This window comes from Miniopterus schreibersii (genome assembly GCF_964146895.1).
Source record: "Miniopterus schreibersii genome assembly, chromosome: 2".
NCBI classification, from domain to species: Eukaryota; Metazoa; Chordata; class Mammalia; order Chiroptera; family Miniopteridae; genus Miniopterus; species Miniopterus schreibersii.
Genome location: NC_138102.1, coordinates 163,290,482 through 163,314,442, shown reverse-complemented (window position 1 = coordinate 163,314,442; position 23,961 = coordinate 163,290,482). Strand labels below are relative to the sequence as shown.

Below are 23,961 nucleotides of genomic sequence, written 5' to 3'. Positions count from 1 at the left end.
ATACAGTTGTTCTCCAAAACCCCTTGAAGTTTTTCCAGGACCACCCAACTCCTTGTTAATTTTTTGAGATTTGTATCTTTGGCAGTTTCAATGAAAAAAATTTATAGGTTCGTGTTGTTGGGTACAGTGATAGGTTTATGATAAGGCATATTTTCTTCATGTGGTTTTCCATCCAAATGTTCATCCCCTTTTTGAATTTATGTTTTGTGACTCTATGTGACTTGTGATTCATGTGAATTGGCTCTAATGGTTTGGGGTCATAGGAAAGGTAGGTACATCTATTTATGCTAAAATCCAGGTGACCTACAGCATAGACAGGTAGGTGTACTTGAGGACAGGATTTGACCTGTAGTTCATCTGATTTTCTGTCCTGGTGAGTCATCTAGTGAGAGAGATTTGTTCTACTACATGATGAACCATGCTTGGCACACAGTAGGTCTTCAACAAGCACTTACTGGGTTGAGTCTAATGTCTAGCATGCTTGATGTGACTAAGAAATTAGGGGCAAAATTGTAATTTTTTTCTATTAAGGAAAAGCTAAAGGATTGAAATTAGAATTAGAAGTAGAATTTACTGTTTGAATCTAGGTGGTATTTTGAATCATATATTTCTGAGTCTATAACCCTGAGTTATAGTAAAGAGTGGGTAAATGTTCAACATAAAAACTCTTTATACTTTACAAATCATTTTTCTTTGTGTTACTTTTTTGACCCTTATCACAATCTTAAAAGAGAGAAGAATATATTTTACTGATAAGAGGTTTTTTCTTATCATTATCACAGATAAATAAATGATGTCTAGAATTTGGAAATGGGTCTTCTGCCTTGCACTCTATCTACTTGGGCAAATCTCTTCGCCTCTCTGAACCTTTATTCTGTCTTATAAAGAAAGCAGGTTACACCAGATGATTTTAAGGTCTCTTACTACTCTAATTGTCTCTATTTTTTTCACCCAGTTCTGCTTCCACAAGCTAAGTTCTCCATGTTTCTCACTGATATCAAGGGACTTGAATGAAGGAAATCCACAGAGGAAATTTATCCAGCCCAAGAAACACTTGTGGAAACTGGAAAGGGTGAGGTGCTGGAGAACAAGCCAGCTGTTGCCTCTCGTGGCTCCACGTATTCATTTTCTGATCAGTATCACTCTTTCCTGAGAGGATTATGTGGGCTTGTGAAAAAATAAACAAATAAAAAGACCAGTGGGAAACAGGTTAAAATTTCATTACAGACCTTTTCTTGGAGGTAAAATGGAATTGCAGCCAAAATCAGTGATCTTCACCACCATCCTACTGTCCACCACACAGTTGGTGGATTTCAGACGACCATGGACTTCCGTCTTATTGGAGTGCAGATATGACATCCCCTGCAATTTTCAGACGACAAGAAGACAAAGAGATAAGATACTCTGCATCTGCCTGATTGTTTTAAAGAAATGACATTTTGAAGTCATTCCAGCATGCAGACAGAATCGCACTATCAGATTTTAAACTTAGTTCCATTAATTTTACTTTAAAAATATTAAGGGCCTAATGTTTACCTAAGCGCTATATCCAGTTTTAAAATCTATTTAGGCAACACAGTAAAAGGCAATTGTCTAAAGACGTGATTGAGTAGTTATATATAAATATAAAGCAAAGGGTTGATCCTGTTTTCTTTTAAGTTTTTTTAAAAATCCTCACCCGAGGATATGTTCCCATTGATTCTAGAGAAAGAGGAAGGGAGAGCACACGAGAGAAACATTGATATGAGAGAGAAACAGTTGATGCCTCCTGTATGCAGCCTGACTGGGATCGAACCCACAACCTGGGTATGTGCCCTGATTGGGATTTGAACTCACAACCTTTCAGTGTATGGGACAACTCTCTAATCAACTGAACCACACTAGTTAGGTCAATCCTATTTTCTTAAAGTGTTTTCATTTACCATTTATTTGGTCTGTGACCTTGGGCATGTCTGGTTCTCTGCTACCTCAATGAAAAAATACGCATAATAAGACCTTGCTATTCTGAAGGAAGGGGCTAGGCTAAATTTTAGTCCCTAAAATTTAATGGGTTTCATTCTATTTTGAAAGGGGAAGCCTGCTTTTCTCTGGTGTGCTTCCCTCTGCTGGCTGGAGGTGTCATTGGAGACACTGGCTTTCAGCCTGGATCACAGGAGTTATGTGGCAAATAGTGTATCACATAACATTTTGCAAACTGATTCTGATCCTATGTGGAGGGAGATTTAAGACGGTATCAAAGAGCTCACTCTTGGGACTAACTTTTCTTCATTCTCGAACAAGGCCCTGGTTACTGGTATTCCCAAGTCTGGGAATATACATGTCCAGATTTATTTATTTAAAAAGACATCTTTTTAAATCCTCACTGAGGATATGTTTTTATTGATTTAGGAAAGAGAGGAAGGGAGAGAGAAAGAAACACTGATGTGAAAGAGAAACATCGATCGGCTGCCTCCCACACCCGCCCGACTGGGATCGAACTCAAAACCTAGGTATGTGCCCTGATTGGGAATCGAACCCACAACCTTCTGGTGTACAGGAGGACACTCCAATCAACTGAGCCACCCAGCCAGGGCCATGTCCAAATTTATTACTGCCTCACGCAACATGGTTGCCTGTCCTTAATATTTTCTCTTATAAAGCTGCAAATTCAATTGTTTTCCCTGCAGCTTTATATGATTTTGATTTCCATCAAGTCTATGAAAATGTGTGCCTTAAACAGAGTAGAAAGAATATAGTAACAGAAGGATAGGAACCAAAATATATTGAACACTTACTTGTATCAGGGCTTATACAAAGCACATGCATTATTTTATAAAATACTCAACAACCCTATAAGTACTACTTTTTTTTTATTTTATCATTTTACAGATGAAGAAGCCAGTGCACAGAGAATCTGAACAGCTTGCTTGATCTGTTTTCCTGTATTTAATTTTCTAGATGTCTTTTGTGCTTGTAGATCTCTTACCTTAGCAATGTCATACAAGACAGAGATCTTAAATTCCCAGTCCATGAATGTACCGTCAGGGTAGGAAATTGTGTCATTTAAAACTTCCTGAACAGGAGAAAAAGGAAAAGCACAAGATGAGTTGTCGCAAGGAGGGATATTGTGGAGCGACTATTACAGACAAACAACAATCTTCTAATCATGAGGTCTTGGGCTCAGAGAACAAATTGGAACTCTGTTGTCCTAGATTTCTTGAACATATACAAGGAGGGGAAAAGCAGGTTTACAGTTATGAGTCACAAAACACAGAGTTTATTCTTGTATTATTATTTATTAATTATTGTATTATTTTCCATATGAACAACTGTAAACCTACCTTTGCCCCACCCCGTATTTATTTTCTTTCTTACTTAAGAAACATTAGGTGGCTTTCATGACAAGGACATGAGCAGGGGATACCCATAGCATCCTAAATCCCGGTTCTTCCACCTGACAGGAAGGATTGAGCAGATGAGCAGACGCCTGCGTGAGGATTGGGCTGATGAGCCTGAGTGACAAGTCACTGGGCTGCAGGGCCTGTGTCATCAAAATTACACAAGCGTTTTTAAACAAGGAATTGTTGTTAGGAAACTCATTCAGTAGGCTTATGTTTTCACTTGCATGAACAATGACATCCATTGGCTTTATAGCTCTAAGGTGTTTTTTGTTGTCGTTGCTTTTATGTTTACTAAATTCTCTGCCCATAAGACAGAGTTTCTGGATTTTGTGTGAATTGTATGACCTAGAATTTTGAACTCACTATTTTAACATGGTGAAGGTTCTAGGAAGATGATTGTTCTGAGCTAATACCAATTCTTCATAGGAAACTCTAATGACCTAACAATAGTTTCTTGTTTGGGGAAAAAGTGCAATTTGACCTTTAGTTTTAACTCAGGCACTGTGCCAATAATTTTCAGCGACGGGTCCAAAGCCATAATTCCTTTCAGATAAGGCTGGCTGGGCTGTAGGTACCAGGCCAAGTTAAGGGAGGCGAGTTATGCACAGACACACTCTAAAGTAATTCTTTCCCTTAGCAACTGACATGTTTTATATTTTGTTTATTATCTCTTCACCTCGTGAACATGCGATCATTTTAAACTCTGTGATAATTTTTGTTCACTGCTGTCTCTGCGACATCTCGTTCGGTGTCTGGCTTGGAATAAATATTTTGTAATAAATATTTGTTGCATGAATGAATCAATTGTTCCTAAACAAGGTTAGCCGAGGTTATTGTATATTTATAAGATGGAGAGCAGATTGTCTTTACCCCATCTAGGGAGAAACTTTCTTATTTGTTTCTCCACAAAAGTAGGTTCTGATGGGATCTGCCATGGTTGGAGCCTGAAGGGATGACACAGGGAAGGGGCTGCCATTTGCCTTCGCACAGCCTTTGCTTTGAGGCTCACGGTAGGAAAGAGGGTTTCCTGGAGAAGCTTCTGTTGTCTGAACTCAAGGTGAGTAAGCAATGTCAGCAGGGGGCCCAGGACCACTCAGATAACTGACGTTTCCTGCCTGAAGGTAGAGCCAAAAATACTATGGGTATGACATTTACATGTTCACTAAGCAGTTTAGGGGAAAAAAGACTCTGTGAAACTCTTTAACCAGGCTTTGTTAACTGGTATTCTAAAATTGCTGTCTTATTAAAATTAAGCCAGCCGGGCGTGGCTCAGCTGTTGAGCATCGACCTAGGATCCAGGTGATCGAGGTTGGATTCCTGGTCAGGGCACATGCCCGGGTTTCGGGCTCCGTCCCCAGTAGGGGGCGTGCAGGAGGCAGCGGATCAATGACTCTCTCATCATTGATGTTTCTATCTCTCTCTCTCCCCCTCCCCTCCTCTCTCTGAAATCAATAAAGATATGTTTTTAAAAAAAAAAAAATTAAATGAATCAGAGTATGGTATAGCCCTCATATAATTGTTATCATTAGAAATGTTTTATTTAAATGATATATTTTTAATTTAAATGATCATTTTCAGCATCGGTTAAAATGATCATATGGTCTTATTCCTATGACATTTTTTCCTGTGACCTTTTGATATGATGCATTGGAGTAATATGTTTTCCATTCATAGAATTAACCATATCTGATTGTACTATGCTCCTTATAGACAACTGGCTTAGAGTTACTAGTATTCTATTTATAATTTTTCATCAATATTCCTAAGTATAGTCTTTAATCATATTTTATTATTAACTTTATGCTAGCTTTGTTGAATGTTAAATGAATTTAAATGTTCATATTTTTTCTTAACTTTAGAACAGTATTTATATAGAAACACAGAATTATTCATTGAAGTTTAGAATTAAGCCAAAGCTGGCCTTTGTAATGGAAATTACAATTTCTCCTATTGTTATTGGCCTACTTAAATTTTTACTTTTTGAGTAAAATTTTCATGATTATATTGCATCTAAAACTTTTTCCTTTTTTGGGATTTTATAATTAATAGTCTTGAAGTATTTTTTCATAATTGAAAGCATCTTTTTAATTATTTTTTATTCCCATTTTTTTGGTTTGTTTTAAGTTTTAATTAGAAGTCTGAGAGGCTTGTATCTTTTACAGCTTTTTAAAAAATAAACAACTCATAAGTGCATTTAAAAATTTTACAGCCCGGCCGGGCGTGGCTCAGCAGTTGAGCGCCGACCTAGGATCCAGGCGATCAGGGTTCGATTCCTGGTCAGGGCACATGCCCGGATTGCGGGCTTGATCAATGACTCTCTCATCATTGATGTTTCTATCTCTCTCTCTCCCTCTCCTTTCCTCACTCTGAAATCCGTGAAGATATATTTAAAAAAAAAAAAGAAAAAAAATTATACCTATTTTATAATGATTGAATTTTGAAAGTTCTTTGCCTTAGGCCATAGATATTCTTCTAAATTTTGTGTTGAATATGTAGATTATTTTATTTTTTTAAAAAAAGAGCGAGTAGCATTTAGGGCTATGATGTTTTTCTATAAAGATAGATTTGAGTTTATGCCATACATTTTGAAAATGACTATTCTTGTTTTTATTATTATTTTTTGGTGGAAGCTTATTAAAAAATTAAAAATTTCTAAGGGGTTTGTTTAAATTTTAAAAATTATTTTAAAATGTTACTGAATTATGAATATTTGGACCTCTTTGAAGCTGGTGCTGTCCCCAATCTTAGGCGTTTGGCTTTGTTATGGGGGAGGATATTGAAGTTATGAAGAGATACTGGGTCTGAAAATAGTCCAAAGGCAGGATGAGCACACATCCTAGTTTGCTTGAGGTCAGTTACAATTTATGTCTGCTATTCCAACAATTACGGTAGTTCCCCAACCCCAAAAACTTACTCTCAAAGTATCCTGATAAATTATATGGTCACCTACCCAAAGGTGTCTAAAAACCTAAAAGCCCTCAAAACACATGCCCAGAATCTGCTCGAGGTGGTTCAATTATTTCAATGCTCCTTGAAGCAACTGTCCTCGATTCCTTCCTTCTCCTACCCTTTTCCCATTCAGTCCTGTTTCTGCTTCACACCTGATTGTGTTCCTTGTACATGATTGTTTTTGTGTATGCTTCCCCTTCTGAACTATTTGATGATTTGATATTCCTACTGGACGCTTGGCTCTTTCCAAGAACCTGACTTAGTTCTGTCGTACTCTCTCACTCTGCTTTGAACTTGCTCAGCCCTGAGTACCTGACCCCATTAGGCAACACCTGGGCCATCCTCATTCCCTCACAAAGGAAAGGATGGTAGGAATTTATACAGTAGCCCAACCAGAACTTATGAACAAGTTTCCCAATGTTTATTTGGTGCTATCATAACAACTACCCATTTTTCTTTTAATGCAAATCAAGTAAATATGCAAATAAAGTAAAATTAATTTAGAGGTAATTGGTCACTTTTCCACATCAGCTCTGTTTTCTCAAGCCTACACTCTTGAATATTATTTTTTTATTATTATTTTTGTAAAGATATAATAAGACTGATTGACAAAATCTGAGTGATCTAGTTTGGTAACACATGGACCCCACCACCTTTTCCTGATATGTCTCTGATATTATTTCACTGGGTGAACATCTAAAACTTCTATGAGATCTTTTTTTCCATGTGGTTGACTAGTTAGGAAACTGGAAATGATCACGGTTCCTTACCCGGAGGGATCCCCTCTCGCAGTATTCGATCACCCCAAAGATCATGGTATCAAGCTTCACTGTGCCGTAGAATTTGGTTAGGTTGTAATAGTCGATCTGAAGCAACTAAAATAACATGTTTATTTACAAAGCAAGTCAGCCAGAAAGGAGCACCCAGTAAAAATGAATATGCTAATAAAACACGCGTTTTAGATCTTTGGGCAAACTATTTGGAATGTCAGTACATTTTTTATCACACATTGCAGTGCATCTTACTACACAGTCTGCCTTTTGTCAGCAAGGGGACTTGAAGCTAAACCTTTGACTACTCTCAATATCGGGACCATTCTGTAGGACATGCTAGTAGATTTCCAACATGTTTTACACCATCAAACATCACTTTCCAACAGCTGTTGGTAGAATTTTCAACAGGAAGAAGCATAGTCACCCATTTCTTGGCCCGAGGGCTTCTCTGTCAGCATCCCCCCAAATGCCTTGCTTCCCCGGGACCTCAGTGCTTAGGGAAAACGCAGTGAAGCTATTTCTCACTTACGGGTTTCAAGCAAGGGACACATACCTTGTTCAAGTCTATCTTCTGCTTCTCAGTGAAATTGCCATCATTGTGCTTGAGATCCTTTAGAATCACTCTCTGCAAAGATCAATGAAATTAAGAAGATAATGTTATAGCATGACTATTTATACGCATATTAGAATATTTTTTGTGTGTGTTTATCTTCCCACTGTACTGTGAGCTCTTGAGAGCAGCGACAGTGTTTAGCTGATGCCTATATCCCTGGGATACGGGAGGCTCGGGTTTGAATGTTTCTTTAAGAATGACTAAATGAAAAGGAAGGAAGGAAGGCTGGAAGGAGAATGGGCAGGCAGGCAGGAAGGAAGCAGGGAGGTAGGAAAGAAAGAAGGAACAACCCCCCATGTGGAATTGTCATATTCTTACTGAATGAGCCAAAAAATATATATAAATACTAGGGTTGCCCAGACTGCTCTGAATCTCTTTCATTTTTTCCCTTTGCTTCCTACACTCCACCTATGTTAAAAATTCTGTGTTTTTAAATTTTCCCAGGACTGTGAGTTTCCCAGGACCCTTGAAGCAGAGCCCTGCCCAGCCCTGTGAAAGGCTCCAAGGACAGCGGGTGGGAGCGGCCGGGCACCCACCCCTCCTTGCACAGCCAGCATTAGAAGCGGGCAGTGAAGAGTCAGAAGGCCCACAACACACCCCTCACTGAGAGCTCAGAAAAGCGTGCGGGGCACTATAGTCACCTTTTTGTCGTATTTGCACTGTCGTAGTCTCTGAATTGTATCTCGTCTCCTGTCATCATCGATCTGGCACAAGAAAAGGCTAATTATTCCAGAAGCTTCCGATCTTTTTCCATCCACTGTCACTCAAAGACTGAGAGGCTCTGCCAGATGAGCTGTACCTGTCCGCTCAGCATGCTGGGCAGGCTCCCAGAAAAAGTGCTGCAGTTGACCTGTGCTTCTCTCTCACAACTTGCCTTTCCTCTCCAGCAATAGCTTCTTTCTAGGCATCTACCGCTCTCATGCTTACCTCTGGGCTTTCCTCCCTTCCTCTTAGAGCCGTGCCGGCCCTCTTTCTTCTTCTGGTCTAGGTCAACCAGGGGTTTTCTTGTCTCCTTCTTCCTCTGCCCCCTCCTACTGGGAATCATCGCCTGTCGCTACAGGCAGTTGCTCTTAGGGGAAGAGGTTGTGCATTGGAGTTGCAAATTCATGCCTAAAGGCCCAAGTAGCAATGCAGGCGAGGATACTGGGCCAGGTGCCTGAGGGGGCAGCCCCATCAGCTCTGGGTGCAGCCTAGAGTTGCCAGATCATCTGAATTGTCAGAAGGAGCTCGTCACCTGCATTTTAGTAAGCCATTCCAAGATTTTTATATTTGGCAATTAATTTTAAATATTGACACACACACACATCCCTGCAGGACAGACATGGCCCTTGGTCTACCAGACTTCTGGTGTAAAGGCAGAAGAAAGGTTGAGAACTCTTGCACTCTCAATCTGATTCCATAAAAACCTGTGATCTATTATAATATTGGTTAAAATGTACCTCTTAGGGACATTTTAAAGTGAGTGAAATAATGTATAAGTTTCGGATTCTGAAACAAATGATCCCTGCTTGGCGCATTTTCTCCCCTGCTCCCAATGCCTTGTCAAATGCCTGGCAAGTTGTGCCAGCTCTGGACAGAATCCTTCGAAAGGCCAGGGACGCCTTACCTTCAGGCTGACATGGTTGGTCTCGTTGGTCTCCAGGGGAATGATGTTTTCACAAGGAATGTGGGACCATTTTTTCTGACGACGTTTGTATTCTTTTTTATATTTCCTGTGAAAGGAATAGAACCAGCCAATAGGTTTTCATTAACATTCGTGCCGTTTGGCTTTGGAACACTGGGAGAAATTGAAAACCCTGATGTTCTCAGGTAGATGTGTGGCGGGTGAGGCCAGCCCAATTATAGCTCTGTGATCTCCAACCAGGTGTGTGCCAGCCACTACTGAACTTGTAAGGATTTCTGGTGGCCTTTTATATTCTTTCTTCCTCCTTTTTGTTTCACTTTCTTGGGTCCTTCACTAATACAGACCTTCACTACAATAAAGAAGATGAGCTGATGACATGAAAAGAGTGAGGGGGGAAAAGGAGAGAAAAAACTTTTAAACTGATAACCTTGAAAGACAAAAACATTCCTTTTTAAACCACCAGAGAATATACCAGCTTCCTAAAAAAGTCAGTTCCTCTTATGCATCTGTGCCTTTTAAAACATATGTAGGAAGAAAATACAAAAGCCCAGAGAAATTGTAACAACATGCACCCCAACATTCAAAATGTCAAAGTTTTCTCAGGTAGTGTGGATAAAATAGAATCCTTGGGTTGTAGGCGTATTGCCAGGCTGCTTCCCAAAGTAACCTCCCATCATGAGAATTCCTGTTTCCTCTGCATTTTTTGGACTGTTACGATGTATGTGAAATGGCGTTTAATTGCTGCTTTGCACTTTATTTTCTTGATCACTGAAGAGATTATCTTTTCAAATATTCTCTAGCTATTTTATAGATTATATAGAATTATATAGAATTGTCCATTAATAATTTTGCCTGTTTTTTTCCATTGAATTGTCTTTTTCTTATTAACTTATGTGAGTTCCTTATACAGTCTGCATAACAAATCCATGGTCCTGTTGTGTGATGAACGCACAGGAGAGGGGGTGGTAGGTACCTCAGCACCAGGAGAGCAATCAGCAGGAGCAGGATCACCGTTCCCGTGAGGGTGAAGACCGCAATCATCAGGATTTGAGGTCCTGCCACAGAAAAGACAGTGAAAAATGCATTAGGAGGGATCACGGAAAACAGAATAAAAGCATTTCAAAGATTCTACTTGTATAATGTAACTTGGGGAGGGGCAAAGGGAGAGCCCTTTAAAAAGTATTCATCCTTTAGTCATCTCTGCATTGATAATACAGGTCCCGTGTCCTTGCTCTCTGAAGAAAGCTGTCTGGAATGTGCCCTGGGGAAAGGGTTTAATTTCAGCTCTCCTTATAGTCTATCTATCTCGTTTCTTTCTCATAGGAATCGCCAAATATTATAAGACATAAAATAGCTTTCAGTTTTTCCGATTCGCCATCTGCAGTAGAGTCGCTGCCAAGAGGCAGATTTTCCTGAAAACCCTACAGGGAAGACCATCGCTCCTGAGACTGAACCCCTGGATGCAACAGAAAATGTAAAGGTCAAGATCCAGGGTAAGGCAGGAATTCCTCCTGATCAGCAAAGCCTGATCTTTGCTGGCAAGCAACTGGAAGACGGCCGTACTTTGACGACAACTTTCAAAAGGAGCCAGCTTTTCGCCTTGTGTTGGGGCTTCGTGCTGGTGCTAAGACAAGGAAGAAGTCTTACAGCACTCCCAAGAAAAAGAAGCTTAAGAGAAAGAAGGCCAAGCGCTGTCCTGAGATGCTGCAGAGACCATGGCAAAGTCAGCCCCTTCCCGGGAGTGCCCTTCAGGCGAGTGCGGCCGTGGAGTTTTTATGGCCAGCCCTGTGACAGACATGACTGTGGCAAATGTCTGACCTATTGCTTTGAACCAAGAAGACTGGTGTGGTGGAGGCCTGGGGCGGGGAGTGGGTGCGGGGTGGAAGGGGTCAATGGTGAAAAAGGGGACATCTGTAATATTTTGGACAATAATAATAATAATAAAACACAAGGAAAAACAAACGAGCAAACCAGAAGACAAGCAATTGTATATGGGTCAATAAAGGACAGGAATTAATATTTAATTGCTGGGAAAAAAAAGTTTCCAGCACACAAATAATTTTGGTGGTGGAAGTCTACCTGGTGTTCTTGAAAGCAATATACCTAAGGAGAATTCGAAGTGGAAGACAGTGACAAGCATTTTTTATTTATTTATTTATTTTTATTTTTTAATATATCTTTACTGATTTCAGAGAGAGGAAGGGAGAGGGAGAGAGATAGAAACATCAATGATGAGAGAGTCATTGATCGGCTGCCTCCTGCACGCCCCTGACTGGGGATCGAGCCCGCAGCCCAGGCATGTGCCCTGATTGGGAATCGAACCCCAATCGCCTGGATCCTAGGTCCACCCTCAACTGCTGAGCCACGCCAACAAGCATTTTTTAATACAGAGCACAAACAGAAGAAAAGTAAGCCGGGGCTGGAAGAGGAAGTGAGAGCGTTGCCTGCTGGTCCTTTCCAAGCTCTCCTAGGTCATTGCAGGGAGTCCGTGCAGAATGCGGAGCTGCGTAGATGGGGTGATGTGAGGGGCTCGCAGAAGAGTAAGTGGGGCCCAGGGCAACGTGGGTACAACTCAAAGCAACACTGAAGCGGAATCTGAGCATGCAGAGGAATAAGTCAGATGGAGAAAGACAGCAACAATGATAAACTACAGGAAACCCGTGGTTCATTGAAGCCCCGATGGGTCTCTATTCGACTAAGAAGTTAGTGGGTGGAAGACAAAAAAACCGGAACGGATTACCAGGCAACAGACAAGAGTGTGTAAGAAGCTGCAAGGTAACAGCAATGTGCTGAAGGAGACAGGCTTCTTCTCACAGCAAAAAGAAAAGAGACCCAATCAGAAATTCTAGGGGAAAATGTTTAAGGAAGACATAGTCTAAAAACGAACCAAAGTAAAATTTGGCCAGATTTTGAGAATTTGTAATTTTTTTTAAAAAGTTCATTTTTTTTTTTTTTGGTATGTGTGGCACAAAGGGGAGACACTGGAGCTATATAGAAAGAAATGATATCGTGGCATGCTATTTAGCTTCATGTAAATAATAATAATAATGAAAGTATTATCAACTTATAGATAAATGACAGAGGGCTTCATTGTGATTACCAAATAAATATCAGCCCTGACAAATTAAAGTAAAATACAGGAGAATCTGGGAGCTGAGAAGGAGGTAGAAGAAAAAATAGGGACACTAATGTCTTCATCTTACGAAGTTGGGACACAAGAACTTTTATATATAGTTGATAGAACAACACTAGAAGCTCATGCATATTAATTAAAATTATAAGGATACCCAATAAACATATTGACAAAAATTTCTGCTAAGGTGAAATTTTTTAAAAAAGATTTTTAATTGATTTTTAGAGAGAGAGAAAAAGGGAGATGGAGAGAGAGAAACTGATGAGAGAGGGAAACATAGATCAGCTGCCTCCTGGACACCCCCTACTGGAGATGCAGCCTGCAACCGAGGGAATGTGTCCTGACCAGCAATGAAGCCAGCAACCTTTCCGTGCATAGGATCATGCCCCACCAACTGAGCCAAACTGGCCAGGGCTAAGGGTGAAACTTTTAACAGTGAAAATGTGAGCTCTCGATTTCTAGTCTCCTCAGGGCAGAGATAAATTAGTAGGTTGAAGTTGGATTTGTATTCTGGGCACATCTGACTTGGTGAATTCTGTTTATTACTATTACACCACTTCCATCACCACCACCACCATTGTTAAAACCATCATTCTCATGCCCCAGCCAGAAAACAAAAGTGAGTATGAGATGTACACCTGAGACTAATACAATATTGCATGTCAACTGTAACTGAAAAACAAAAATTATTTAAAAAATACCATTGCACACTATTACAGATTAAGATTTGATTATTTTAAAATAAATTTCCATGCTTATGTTTATTTTCAAAAAGCGAGTATGAGAAATACAATTAACCGGGACAGGGGATTCTACTCATCCGTCTACTAAAATTTAACATTACACATCCCCTAGAGCATGAGCTGGAAGGCATATGGGGGACTCCCATCCTCTGGGTCCTCAGTCCACCTCAATCCCTATCTGCTTCTCACAGTGTGAATATTTCATTGCACTAAATAGAACTATAATATTTAAATGCACTACATACAAATTAAAATAGTATTTTAAATTTTATTTAAAAACTGGAAAAATAAAATATATTCTTAGCCATTTTAAAGTTTGTTTAAAAATTTATTTTTCAGTTACAGTTGACATAAAGTATTGTATTAGTGTCAGGTGTGCAACAGTGATTAGACATTTACATAACTTATGAAGTCATCACCCAGATAAGTCTAGAACCCATCTGATATCATACATAGTTATTAAAATATTATTGCCTATATTCCCTATGCTGTACTTTACATCTCCATGACTATTTTTATAATTGGCAATTTATAAGTTTTCATTCAACATACTTTTTAGTTTTGCTTGTTGGATAAGTCAGAGCACATTAGCTCTAAGGCTAAGCTTCTGCTGCCTTCTGGTGGCTACTAAGGTTATCACATTTTATTTAACTGGATCACAATGAATATAGATTGAGTTTAAAACCCCAAGGTCATAGAAAATGATAGTTGGAAAGAACCTTGGGATTTGTTAAATCTCCTGATTTAACAAAGGAAAGTATTTATACTTAGAGAAGTAAATTGGCTTAAATTAACACTGTATAGATTATGCTGACTAGAAACATATATATAGTTCCCTCCCTCCCTCCCTCCCTCCCTCCCTCCCTCCCTCCCTTCTTTTCTTCCCAAGGCATTGTGTTGGGGCAAGGAGATATAAATAAAGAATGGACCTTACACATATAGTGTGTGGTATAAAAAGATGTGTAAACAAGTATGTGTGGTATAAGTATTATGCTAGAAGTCTGGTAGGATAACAGCAAGATCAATACTCTCCTGAGGTGCTAAGCAAAAGCTTAGGAAAGGTGAAATTCACGTTAAATATAAAGGATGAGTGGCTGTTTTCCAGTTGTATTGGGCAGTGATAACTTCTGGTCAGAGGGTAAAGCACCAGTAAGGACACGGGCATGAGGTTGCAATACCCTTTCTTTAAGGAAGTAGGAGGAGGTTGAAGAGAGTGAGGAATGGATTTCAGGTAAAATGAAAAATAAAGCTGGAGATGCAGAAAGATCATGGAAATTTTGTGCGGTAAGTCATTTGGACTTTATTCTGTAGGTACAGTGGAGCTCCCAATTGAAGTGTTAGCAACAGTGCAGAAATATGACTGGATTCCTGCGGCCACTCCGGTGGTGGTGGTGGCTGGATGGAAGGTGGGCAGGAGGCAGGACTGAAGCAGGAGGCAGATGCTGAAGGCCTGGACGAGAGCAGAAACCTAATCTGTGCTGTCGGTTGCTGTGTCCCAGGTGCTTAGAACATTGCCTGGCACTATGTAAAACTTTGTTGAATGAATGAAAAGACAGTGAGGCTGTAATTTCCAGAATAAACGTCGTCACAGTTGGCAGTAACCAGGCAGGAATGTTTTATTTGCATACTATTTGAAAGATTGAGTTTCTTTATTTGTAAAGTTTAAAACTAAATGTAGTGGCCCTGGCTGGTGTGGCTCAGTTGGTTGGAGTGTTGTCCCGTGTACAGAGAGGTCGCAGGTTTGATTACCAGTCAGGGCACATGCCTAGTTTGCAGGTTCTGTCCCAGGGGCGCATATGAGAGGCAACCAATAGATGTTTCTCTCTCACATAGATGTTTCTCTCTCTCTCCCTCTCTCCCTTCCTTTCTCTAAAATCAGTAAACATATCCTTGGGGAGGATTAAAAAACTAAATAAAACTAAATGTAGTAACAGCTAAGTAATGAAAAGCTCTGGGTAACTGAATTTTTATTTCCTTTCTAGTTAACTGAGGATGAAGTGAAGTTGCCCAGGATGATGCAATGTCCCAGTCCTATAGATTATAAATATTCAATGCTCTCTTTAGGTAAATGAGAGCTCTCTTAAAAATTACTTTTTGAGAAGTTCAACACAGACCTTCCATTCAATAACCCAAACATCTAAAACCTCTTAAAGAAGTGTATTAAAAATCCAAACCTAACACTGCCACCGAGAGTTATAGTTAAGGAGAAAGAATAATTTTAACTCAGAAAGTTACAAAAGGAAGAAGTAGAAAGTTGCTGAAGCCTGTGAGAAGAGAGAGAGATTTCAGAAGTCAAGTTTGGTTTAAAACCTAGGAAGCTTGAAGACAGTTCTAGAGAAAATTAAAAAACAACAAAAAATCTTGCTAAAGAAATCAACTTTAAAAATCAGTAACAATAAATCTAAAGTCAGCTCAGGATTACTTATTGTGTAGAAGGGTGGGGTCCCCACTTCCCCCCTTCCTCTTTGCTTTAGTCACCTGCTCAAGCCCATTGAATAAAAACACAGGGATCATTTTGAACCGGATTTGACCCACGGAGCTCAAGAGGACTAGAAATGTAGTCATTACAGCTTCAGCACAAGCAAACTCATGAAACCAGAATTGTTCTCTTTATGTCAGATCAACTTTTCAGAGTCTCTGGTGGTAGAGTAAGGCTGGGGTAGAAGTATTTCTGGTTTAAAATTTTTAATATTTAAAAAAGTGGTAAATTGATATAGAGTCATTATGGAAAATTAAGAAAAATATAAAAGCAAGAGAAATCTTCTAGGATCCTATCACTCAGAGGTTAACATTTTACCATATTTATTTACACTCTTATTTCTATAAACTGTTCTACAAAGTTACAATCTCATTAACTAAAAAGCTGTATTTTCCTATTACTTTATATTGTAAAGTTTCCCATGCCATTTAAAATTCTTTGTAACTTGGGGTGGTGACCACATAATACAGGGTACAGATGATGAATAGTAGAATTGTGCACCTGAAATCCATATAATTTTGTTAACCAGTATCAATCTCAATAAATTAAAAAAATTTTTTTTGGTAAATAATAATTTTTAATTGGTTGCATGATGCTCCATTTACACATATATAATTATATATATAATTATATATCATAATCTTGTTAATAATTGTATTAATGTTATTTCACTTTTCTTCCTTTTTGCATCTTTGGGTATACATATTTGTCCAAATTTAAACTTTTTTTTCTAAAAATAGATTAGTAACATGGAATTACTATTAATTGGCCAACTCCATCAAGGACAGACTGTCCTGAGACTTTTTTGCCCAGGATCCACCTGGCTGGTCCTGTCCAGGGCAGACCAATGTTATACAGCTGCACTGAAACTTGCACGGGTGAAGGCCTGGTCATGTTAGGGCTTTCCAGAACATGAGACTTCATCTTAAGTAGGTGAGTAACCATCATTATAACCCAATATGTGTCCTATGAGGGAATGGGGGAGACTTTGGAGACCATGCTCAGCCTGATGACATCAAGTATTCGTTGCTGAAATATGCATTCTCTGAGTTTACTGCAGTAAAATATAAAGGGAGTAAGAATACCTTTGGTTTTCCCAATTGTCAAACCTAGTTTTCTACAGGATAATTTATGTCAAAGGGTGGGTAGATCTCATATTAAAAATAGGTATGCTAAGTTAGAATAGAGATATTTTCAGTGTTTGATCAGAACTGTAATATCATTCATTGTGCAGAGGAGTAAAGTCCACATTTATCAACCTGGCAAACATAATTCAGACAAAAAGCAAAATGAAACAAAAGCACAGGCTTCTTACAAACACCATAGAATTTACTCTCCTTATCAGAAGAAACAATTTTAAAAAAAGAAAATTCACTGAGGCTATCTTACCCTGGCCTGGAATATCATTAGGAAGCTTATGGTCCTTCCAGATGAATTTGGGGCTGTCATCCACTGTGGTAGTGATATTGTCATGGGTGTCATACCTCAAAAGAACATTGTACTGTGTCAGGATATGAAAAAGAAGGATAAACAGAAAAAGATTTTAGAACAACTTCTGATGAAATTGACCGTCCTGTCCAATGACATTTGACATTTATAGTAACAGTTCTCAGTGAAACAAGATAATGCTAACCAGCCGTGGGGGAGCTTATTAGGATTCATTTATTGCTTCACAGCATGAATGTGAATTTAAGCGCCATGTGGGTCAATTAGTTTTCTGTTTTTTGTTTGTTTATTGTTTTAATAACCATACACTATGTCTACCCAATACAGGTTCTTTGGGTCTTTCGAGAACTGGTTCAAGCCTTTCATTTTACAAATATTAAAATAGAGGCCAAGACTAACAGACATATGAAAAGATGTTCAATGTTAATAAACATCAGAGAAATGCAAATAAAACCACAATGACCTATCACCTCACACCTGTCAGAATGGCTGCCATCAATAATTCAACAAACAACAAGTGCTGGCAAGAATGTGGAGAAAAGGAAACCCTGGTGCACTGTTGGTGGGGTTGCAGATTGGTGCAGCCACTATGGAAAACAGTATGGGAGCTTCTCAAAAATTTAAAAATGGAACTGCCATTTGACTCAGTGATTCCATTTTTTGGTATATATTTGAAGAAACCCAAAACACTAATTCAAAAGAATATATGCACCCCTATGTTCAATGCAGCATTATTTACAAAAGTCAAGGTATGGAAACAACCCAAGTGCCCATCAATAGAAAACTGGATAAAAAAGCTGTGGTACATATATACAATGGAATATTACTTGGCCATAAAAAAGAATGAAATCTTACCATTTGCAACAGAATGGATGGACCTAGAGGGTATTATGCTCAGTGAAATAAGTCAGTCAGAGGTGGGCAAATACCATATGATTTCACTTATAGAGAGAACAAACTGATGGTTGCCAGAGGGGAGTGGGTTTGGGGGACTAGGTGAAAAAGGTAAAGGGATTAAGAAGTAGAAACTTGTAGTCACAAGAGTCCCAAGTATAGCATGGGGAATATAGTCAATAATATTGTAATAACTGTGTATGGTGCCAGGTGGGTACTTGAAATATGGGGGTGATCACTTCGTAAAATATATGATTGTCTAACCACTATGTTGTACACCTGAAACTAATACAAAAGAATATGAATATAAACTGTCATTGAAAACAAAACTTAAAGTATTTATATAATAAAATAGAAGCTAAGAGAAATTAAATGGCTAGCTCCAAGTTACCTGAGAAGTGAAGCACCAATGTTTTCCACAATATTAAGTTATTATTGAAAACGATTTCTTGAAAAAATGCACCACAGCTGAAATCAATGATCTATTTTGATATATGTCAAGGGGCTCTGAAATACTTTATTTCTTAAGTCCTGTCAATTACAAAATTTTTGAATCTCTTTTTTTCCTCTAATGTGCTTTCTTGTACAAGGCACTAGGTTTTTAAGACAAAAGGCTTCTTTTCAAGTAATCTGACAATGGGAATATTAATGTATCCTTAAATTACTGCTACCCACGTTGAATCAGCTTTTAACAGACATCTAAAAAATAACCATCTTTCTAAATTCACCATCATTCCCTCAAAATATTCTGGACACAAGTTTTACGTCCTCAAAAATATACTCTTAACTTGACAGCAGAATCTAAAATTGCATGTATTGAGGGTAGGAAATATCCTGTACATTAGGGTATGGTACAGTGAATCTCTACGGAGACCTACCCTGAATATAGAATAATATACCTATAGTGCTATGTTTTGAAAATTTATCCCTGGTTTCCCCACATACACGTATTACAAAGCACAATTGGTGGCATTAGATTATTGAAATATTCAACTATATTTGCCTTCAGAGAGAAGTGCACAGAACAACATATTTTTATTTTGAAGAGCAGTCATGAGGCTGACATAGGCTCTTACACTCATCCCAAGTGCAACTAACTTAGAGGGGAGAGTAGTTATCTTTGTTGTTACTACTAGTAACTGAAGCATGGAGAGGATCTTATTTTAAGGTATTACCAGCGAATGTATGCTAAATATAGCATTATATTAAAGGTCCAATATTGTAACTGAAAACTTTACATTATGTTTCTGAAATGCTGCCCCCAAATTTCTAGTTTAACTTTCTTTTCTCTAGCTATCCACATTTTCCAATACTGATATCTTTTACAAAGCTGGATCAATATATATGTTCCTAAGAATGACATGATGCTCACACTGGAAAATTACATGAGAATGAATAACTCTTTCTTTTGGAGTCCTAGTTATTTAAGGACCCACCCTCTTAAGTACAAAAGCTTTCTACTGACCATTTGGGTGGCTACAACAGTGTCTTCAATAGTTTCAGATGGGCGCTACTTTGGGTGACATAAAAACAGGTGCTTTGTTTTTAAATGCCAGATAAGAAGCTAAGCACTGGAGACATGTAGAGGTAAAATCCACTCCTTGTCTTTAAAGAACCTACTAAGTTGGAGAGAAGACATACATAATGTGAATAAAAGCATAGCACTATCGGGCTGTTTATATGTGCCAGAGGGATTGCACAGTGATTTTCAAGAGAGTTCAGATGGAGAGAACAGGAAATGTTTTACTGAAATTTTTAGTTGTGGAAATGAATAAATTCTTACAAGAGCACTGTCACCCTCTCGTTGGTATCCGATCAATAGTCTGGTCTTTATGTCAATGTATTCTGGGTGGTATGCTTTTATATAGTAAATAGAGTGGATAAAAAGTTCCATGGGTCAAAATGCTTAAGGAATGCTGCCCCAAGTGGAGCATAATTGTGAATCGGATATAAACCAACTTCCAGAAGTTACGTTTACATACTTCTCTAATTCCTTCACTATTACTCGCCTCTCAAGTTATCCCTCCTCAGCCAATCACTTGAACCCAAGTTCTTGATAAGAAGTCAGACATACTTTGTTGGTCTCCGTGGAGGTATATAGAAGCACCATAGTACTGTCGATATCCCCATAGATGTCCAAAGTCACAGGACCTGCATACCCTAGAGCAAAATCAGAAAGAGTTAGAGGCATTTGTTAACTTACTGACTGAAAGACCAGTTGGATCCTGACAATATAAAATAGGTTCAAACTGCTTTATTTCACTGAAAAATTGTTGACCTAAATGATCTAATCTGAGGGCATCGGGAGTGGTTTTTGGCCCTGAGATCTCTGAATAGTATTTTTATGAGAGAGGTTATTTAGTTAGAAGGAAAAATCTTTTTCATCGCATTTAGGGTGGCACTAAGTGTAATAGATTCCTCCTGATTATTAGTGAGAAGTTTTTGCTAAGAATATTTACTAGACTAGTATCACAGTGTGTAGGTCACTGCACAATCTAACTTAGATTCTAAAAAGATCAAAATTCCCTCACTATCACTTGCTGGTTGAAGACACTGAGAAAATTAAGTTCTCTGTGTCTTAGTTTCTCATCTATGAAATAATAGCAGTACAACAAAGTTATGAAATGGCTGTTTAGGTAAAAATATGATCAAATATCATCAGTTTCATATGGTTTAACATAATAGCTAATATTTATTTTGCATCTACTATGCCAGGCTCTGTGCTAAGTGGTTTATATGCATTTATCATTTTGCCCTTCCTAAAATACCATGATATAGAAACTAGTATCTCCATTTCATTGATGAGAAATCTGAGATTAGAGATGTAAATTACTTCTTCCAGGTTGTACCCCTAGTGGGTGGCTAATTTAGTACATAAATGTCTCCTGGCTCTAAGCCTGGCCTAGTGGCCATTAAGATGCTTGACCAAGCCCGGCTGGGCGTGGCTCAGAGGTTAAGCATCGACCTAGGATCCAGGAGATCAGGGTTCGATTCCTGGTCGGGGCACATGCCCAGGTTGCGGGCTGCAGCCGATCAATGACTCTCATCATTGATGTTTCTATCTCTCTCTCTCTCCCTATCCTTTTCTCTCTCTGAAATCAATAAAGATATATATAAAAAAAGATGCTTGACCAAGATCATGGATATGATAAAATTAATTAAGAATGCACAGAAGCCCTGGCCGGTGTGGCTCAGTTGGTTGGGCATCATCCTATGCACCAAAGGGTCACAAGTTCAATTCCCCATTAGGACACATACCCAGGTCTCAGGTTCGATCCCCGGTCGGGGTGCGTGTGGGAGGCAAGCAATCGATGTTTTGCTCCCACATCAATGTTTCTCCCTCTCTCTTTCCCCCTCCCTCCCTTTCTCTCTCAAATCAATAAAAACATATTTGAAGAAAAAGAAAAAGAGTACACATAGGAGGATTCTGAGAAGATGGTAGAGGAGGAAGCACCAGAAATCTATCTCCCCCCACCTAGATAACAATTGCACTGGCAGAATCTGTCTGGTGAAACTATTCTGGAACTCTGAAGTCTTTCAAAGGGCTTACAACTTCCAGGGGAAGGCTTAGATGGTAAGTTGTGATTAATTTTCATCCATTTCCGCTCTTAGCATAGCAGCAGTAGCTACTTATTCCCCCACCCCTCAGTCCTGTGGCAGACAGCTGTGCATGTGTTCCTGGAGCAGTTCACACAAAGCTTGTAGGAGCCAGGGTGAACAGAAAAGAAAGACCTTGTCCTCCAAGTACCAGGGATCTGTGCTCTAAGTGCTGATTGTTGCTTATGATCACAGAGGTGCAGACAAAGAGGTGGCAGCCATTGTTGCTGCATCTCCTCCCATTGTTGCAAACCCCATCCCTCTGCTAATATGACCTTCCTGGGGTATAAAGGGTTGGTGCCCCTTCTACCCCCTTAGTTTTTCTCTTTCTTCCCTTTGAGAGACAGACATTGATGACTAGGACATTCAAGCAACTGCACTGGACATGCCCAGGAGAAACCAGAAGTTCAGAAAAGAACCGAGAAGGCCTTAAGTTTACTCCTTAGCATAGAGATAGCCTACAAAAATAAACAAAAAACAAAAACAAAAACCAGCAAACCCTGGGGAATTTCCCATTCCCCATGTGGTTTCCAGAATTACCACATTATTATATTCAAATGTCAAATTTTGAATAACAAAAGATCACATGGCATACAAGGAAACAGGAAAATATGGCCCATTCAAAAGAAAAATAGAACTGTCCCAGAAAAAGACCTGACAGTGAATCTACTAGACAAAGGCTTTAAAACAACTATCTTAGTTCAGCCAGGCGTGGCTCAGCGGTTGAGCATCGACCTAGGATCCAGGAGAGTGAGGTTTGATTCCCAGTCAGGGCACATGCCCGGGTTGCGGGCTCAGTCCCCAGTGAGGGGCGTGCAGGAGGCAGCAGATCAATGACTCACCATTGATGTTTCTATCTCTCTCCCTCTCCCTTCCTCTCTCTGAAATCAATAAAGATATATTTAAAAAAAAAAAAAAAGATGTTTACAGAGCTAAAAGGAGATATGGATAGAGTCAAGAAAATGATGCATAAACAAAATGAAAATATCAATAAAGAGAAAGAAGATCTAAGAGAGAAACCAAAAAGAAATTCTGGATGTGAAAAGTACAATAACTGAAAAGAAAAAAAAAAGTCACTAGAGGGATTCGAAGGCAGATTTGAGCAGGCAGGAGAATCAGCAAACATGAAATAGGACAATGGCAATTATTGACTCTGAGGAGCAGAAGGAAAAAAGATTGAGGGAAGGTGAACAGAACCTAAAAGGCCTGTGGAACATTATCAAGCAGACCAACGTATGCACTGTGGAAGTCCCAGACGGAGAAGAGGGAATATTAGAAGTAATAATGTCCAAAAACTTTCCAAATTTGATCAAAGACATGAATATAAACATGCAAGAAGCTCAATCAACTACAAGTAAGGTGAATTCAGAGACACACACCAAGACATATTATAATAAAACTCTCAAAAGTAAAGACAAAGAATTTTGAAAGCAGTAAGAGAAGTGATTTGTCACATACGAAGGATACTTAATAAGGTGGTTAGCTGATTTCTCATTAGAAACTCTGAAGGCCAGAAGGCAGTGGGCTGATATATTCAAAATGCTAAAAGGAAAACTCAACTAAGAATCCTTCATGACATATTACAACAGGGATTGAACCTTGAGGACAGTATGCTAAGTCCCCCCTCCCTCTTTGCTTCTTCAGGGGAGCGGCAGTGACCTCTTCTATCATTGTCATGCTCCATAGACATTGAGGCAGCCCTCAGACATTAGTGCTGGGTGTCTACCCCCCTCTGAAGCCAAGAGGAGACTCCCTCTGCAGTAGGATAAAGGCTTTTCAGAGTAAGGATATAAGGCAAGTTAGAAAAGTCAACTATCATTCATCTTTCACTTAATATACATTAATCTAAAAAGAAATATTTTTTATAGTATCTGGATGAGGTCTGGGAAATGAGTTTCAATAGGAGCTTGTGTGGAAAGGAAATGCTGATCCCTGTCGTTCAGAGGGACGTGTGTTGAGAAGTTTTGGGTGGTATTGCTATGAGAGGTTTTGAGTTGGAGGGGTAACACAGGGTCCCTGATTTCTGAAGGATGGAAAGAGAAACATGGGAGAACCAAAATCAAACCACAGATATTTTTCTTTTTGCTAATCTCCAAGCACAGTCAGGACATCGTGGCTCAAAATGATCTGCAATGAACTTGTTCATAACTACAGGGTCTGAGCTACATGCTCTTTCCTTGATATTCAGAGATTCTGAAGTTCTAAAGCATAAACTGAGGTAGTTATTGATAATAGCACTCCCAAAGTCTATACAATGGTGTTTGCCCCCAATTAAGTTCAATGGTAAGTTATCTGCTGATCCATCTATTTCCAAACCCCCTCTTTGCTTC

General features: G+C 39.0%; 1 protein-coding gene across 1 annotated transcript in view; it reads right to left on the bottom strand.

Moving 5' to 3' along the window:
* The window catches only part of GUCY2C (guanylate cyclase 2C), a 65,796-nt gene that overhangs the window by 22,936 nt on the left and 18,899 nt on the right, over positions 1-23,961 (bottom strand). The window contains exons 9-17 of the mRNA XM_081129274.1: positions 20,109-20,194; positions 17,084-17,195; positions 10,313-10,394; positions 9,322-9,427; positions 8,357-8,419; positions 7,656-7,727; positions 7,100-7,204; positions 2,966-3,052; positions 1,230-1,362 (exon numbers count right to left, since the gene is read on the bottom strand). Of these exons, the coding sequence (XP_080985400.1) occupies positions 1,230-1,362; positions 2,966-3,052; positions 7,100-7,204; positions 7,656-7,727; positions 8,357-8,419; positions 9,322-9,427; positions 10,313-10,394; positions 17,084-17,195; positions 20,109-20,194 (846 nt within the window). The remainder of the gene's footprint in view (positions 1-1,229; positions 1,363-2,965; positions 3,053-7,099; positions 7,205-7,655; positions 7,728-8,356; positions 8,420-9,321; positions 9,428-10,312; positions 10,395-17,083; positions 17,196-20,108; positions 20,195-23,961) is intronic.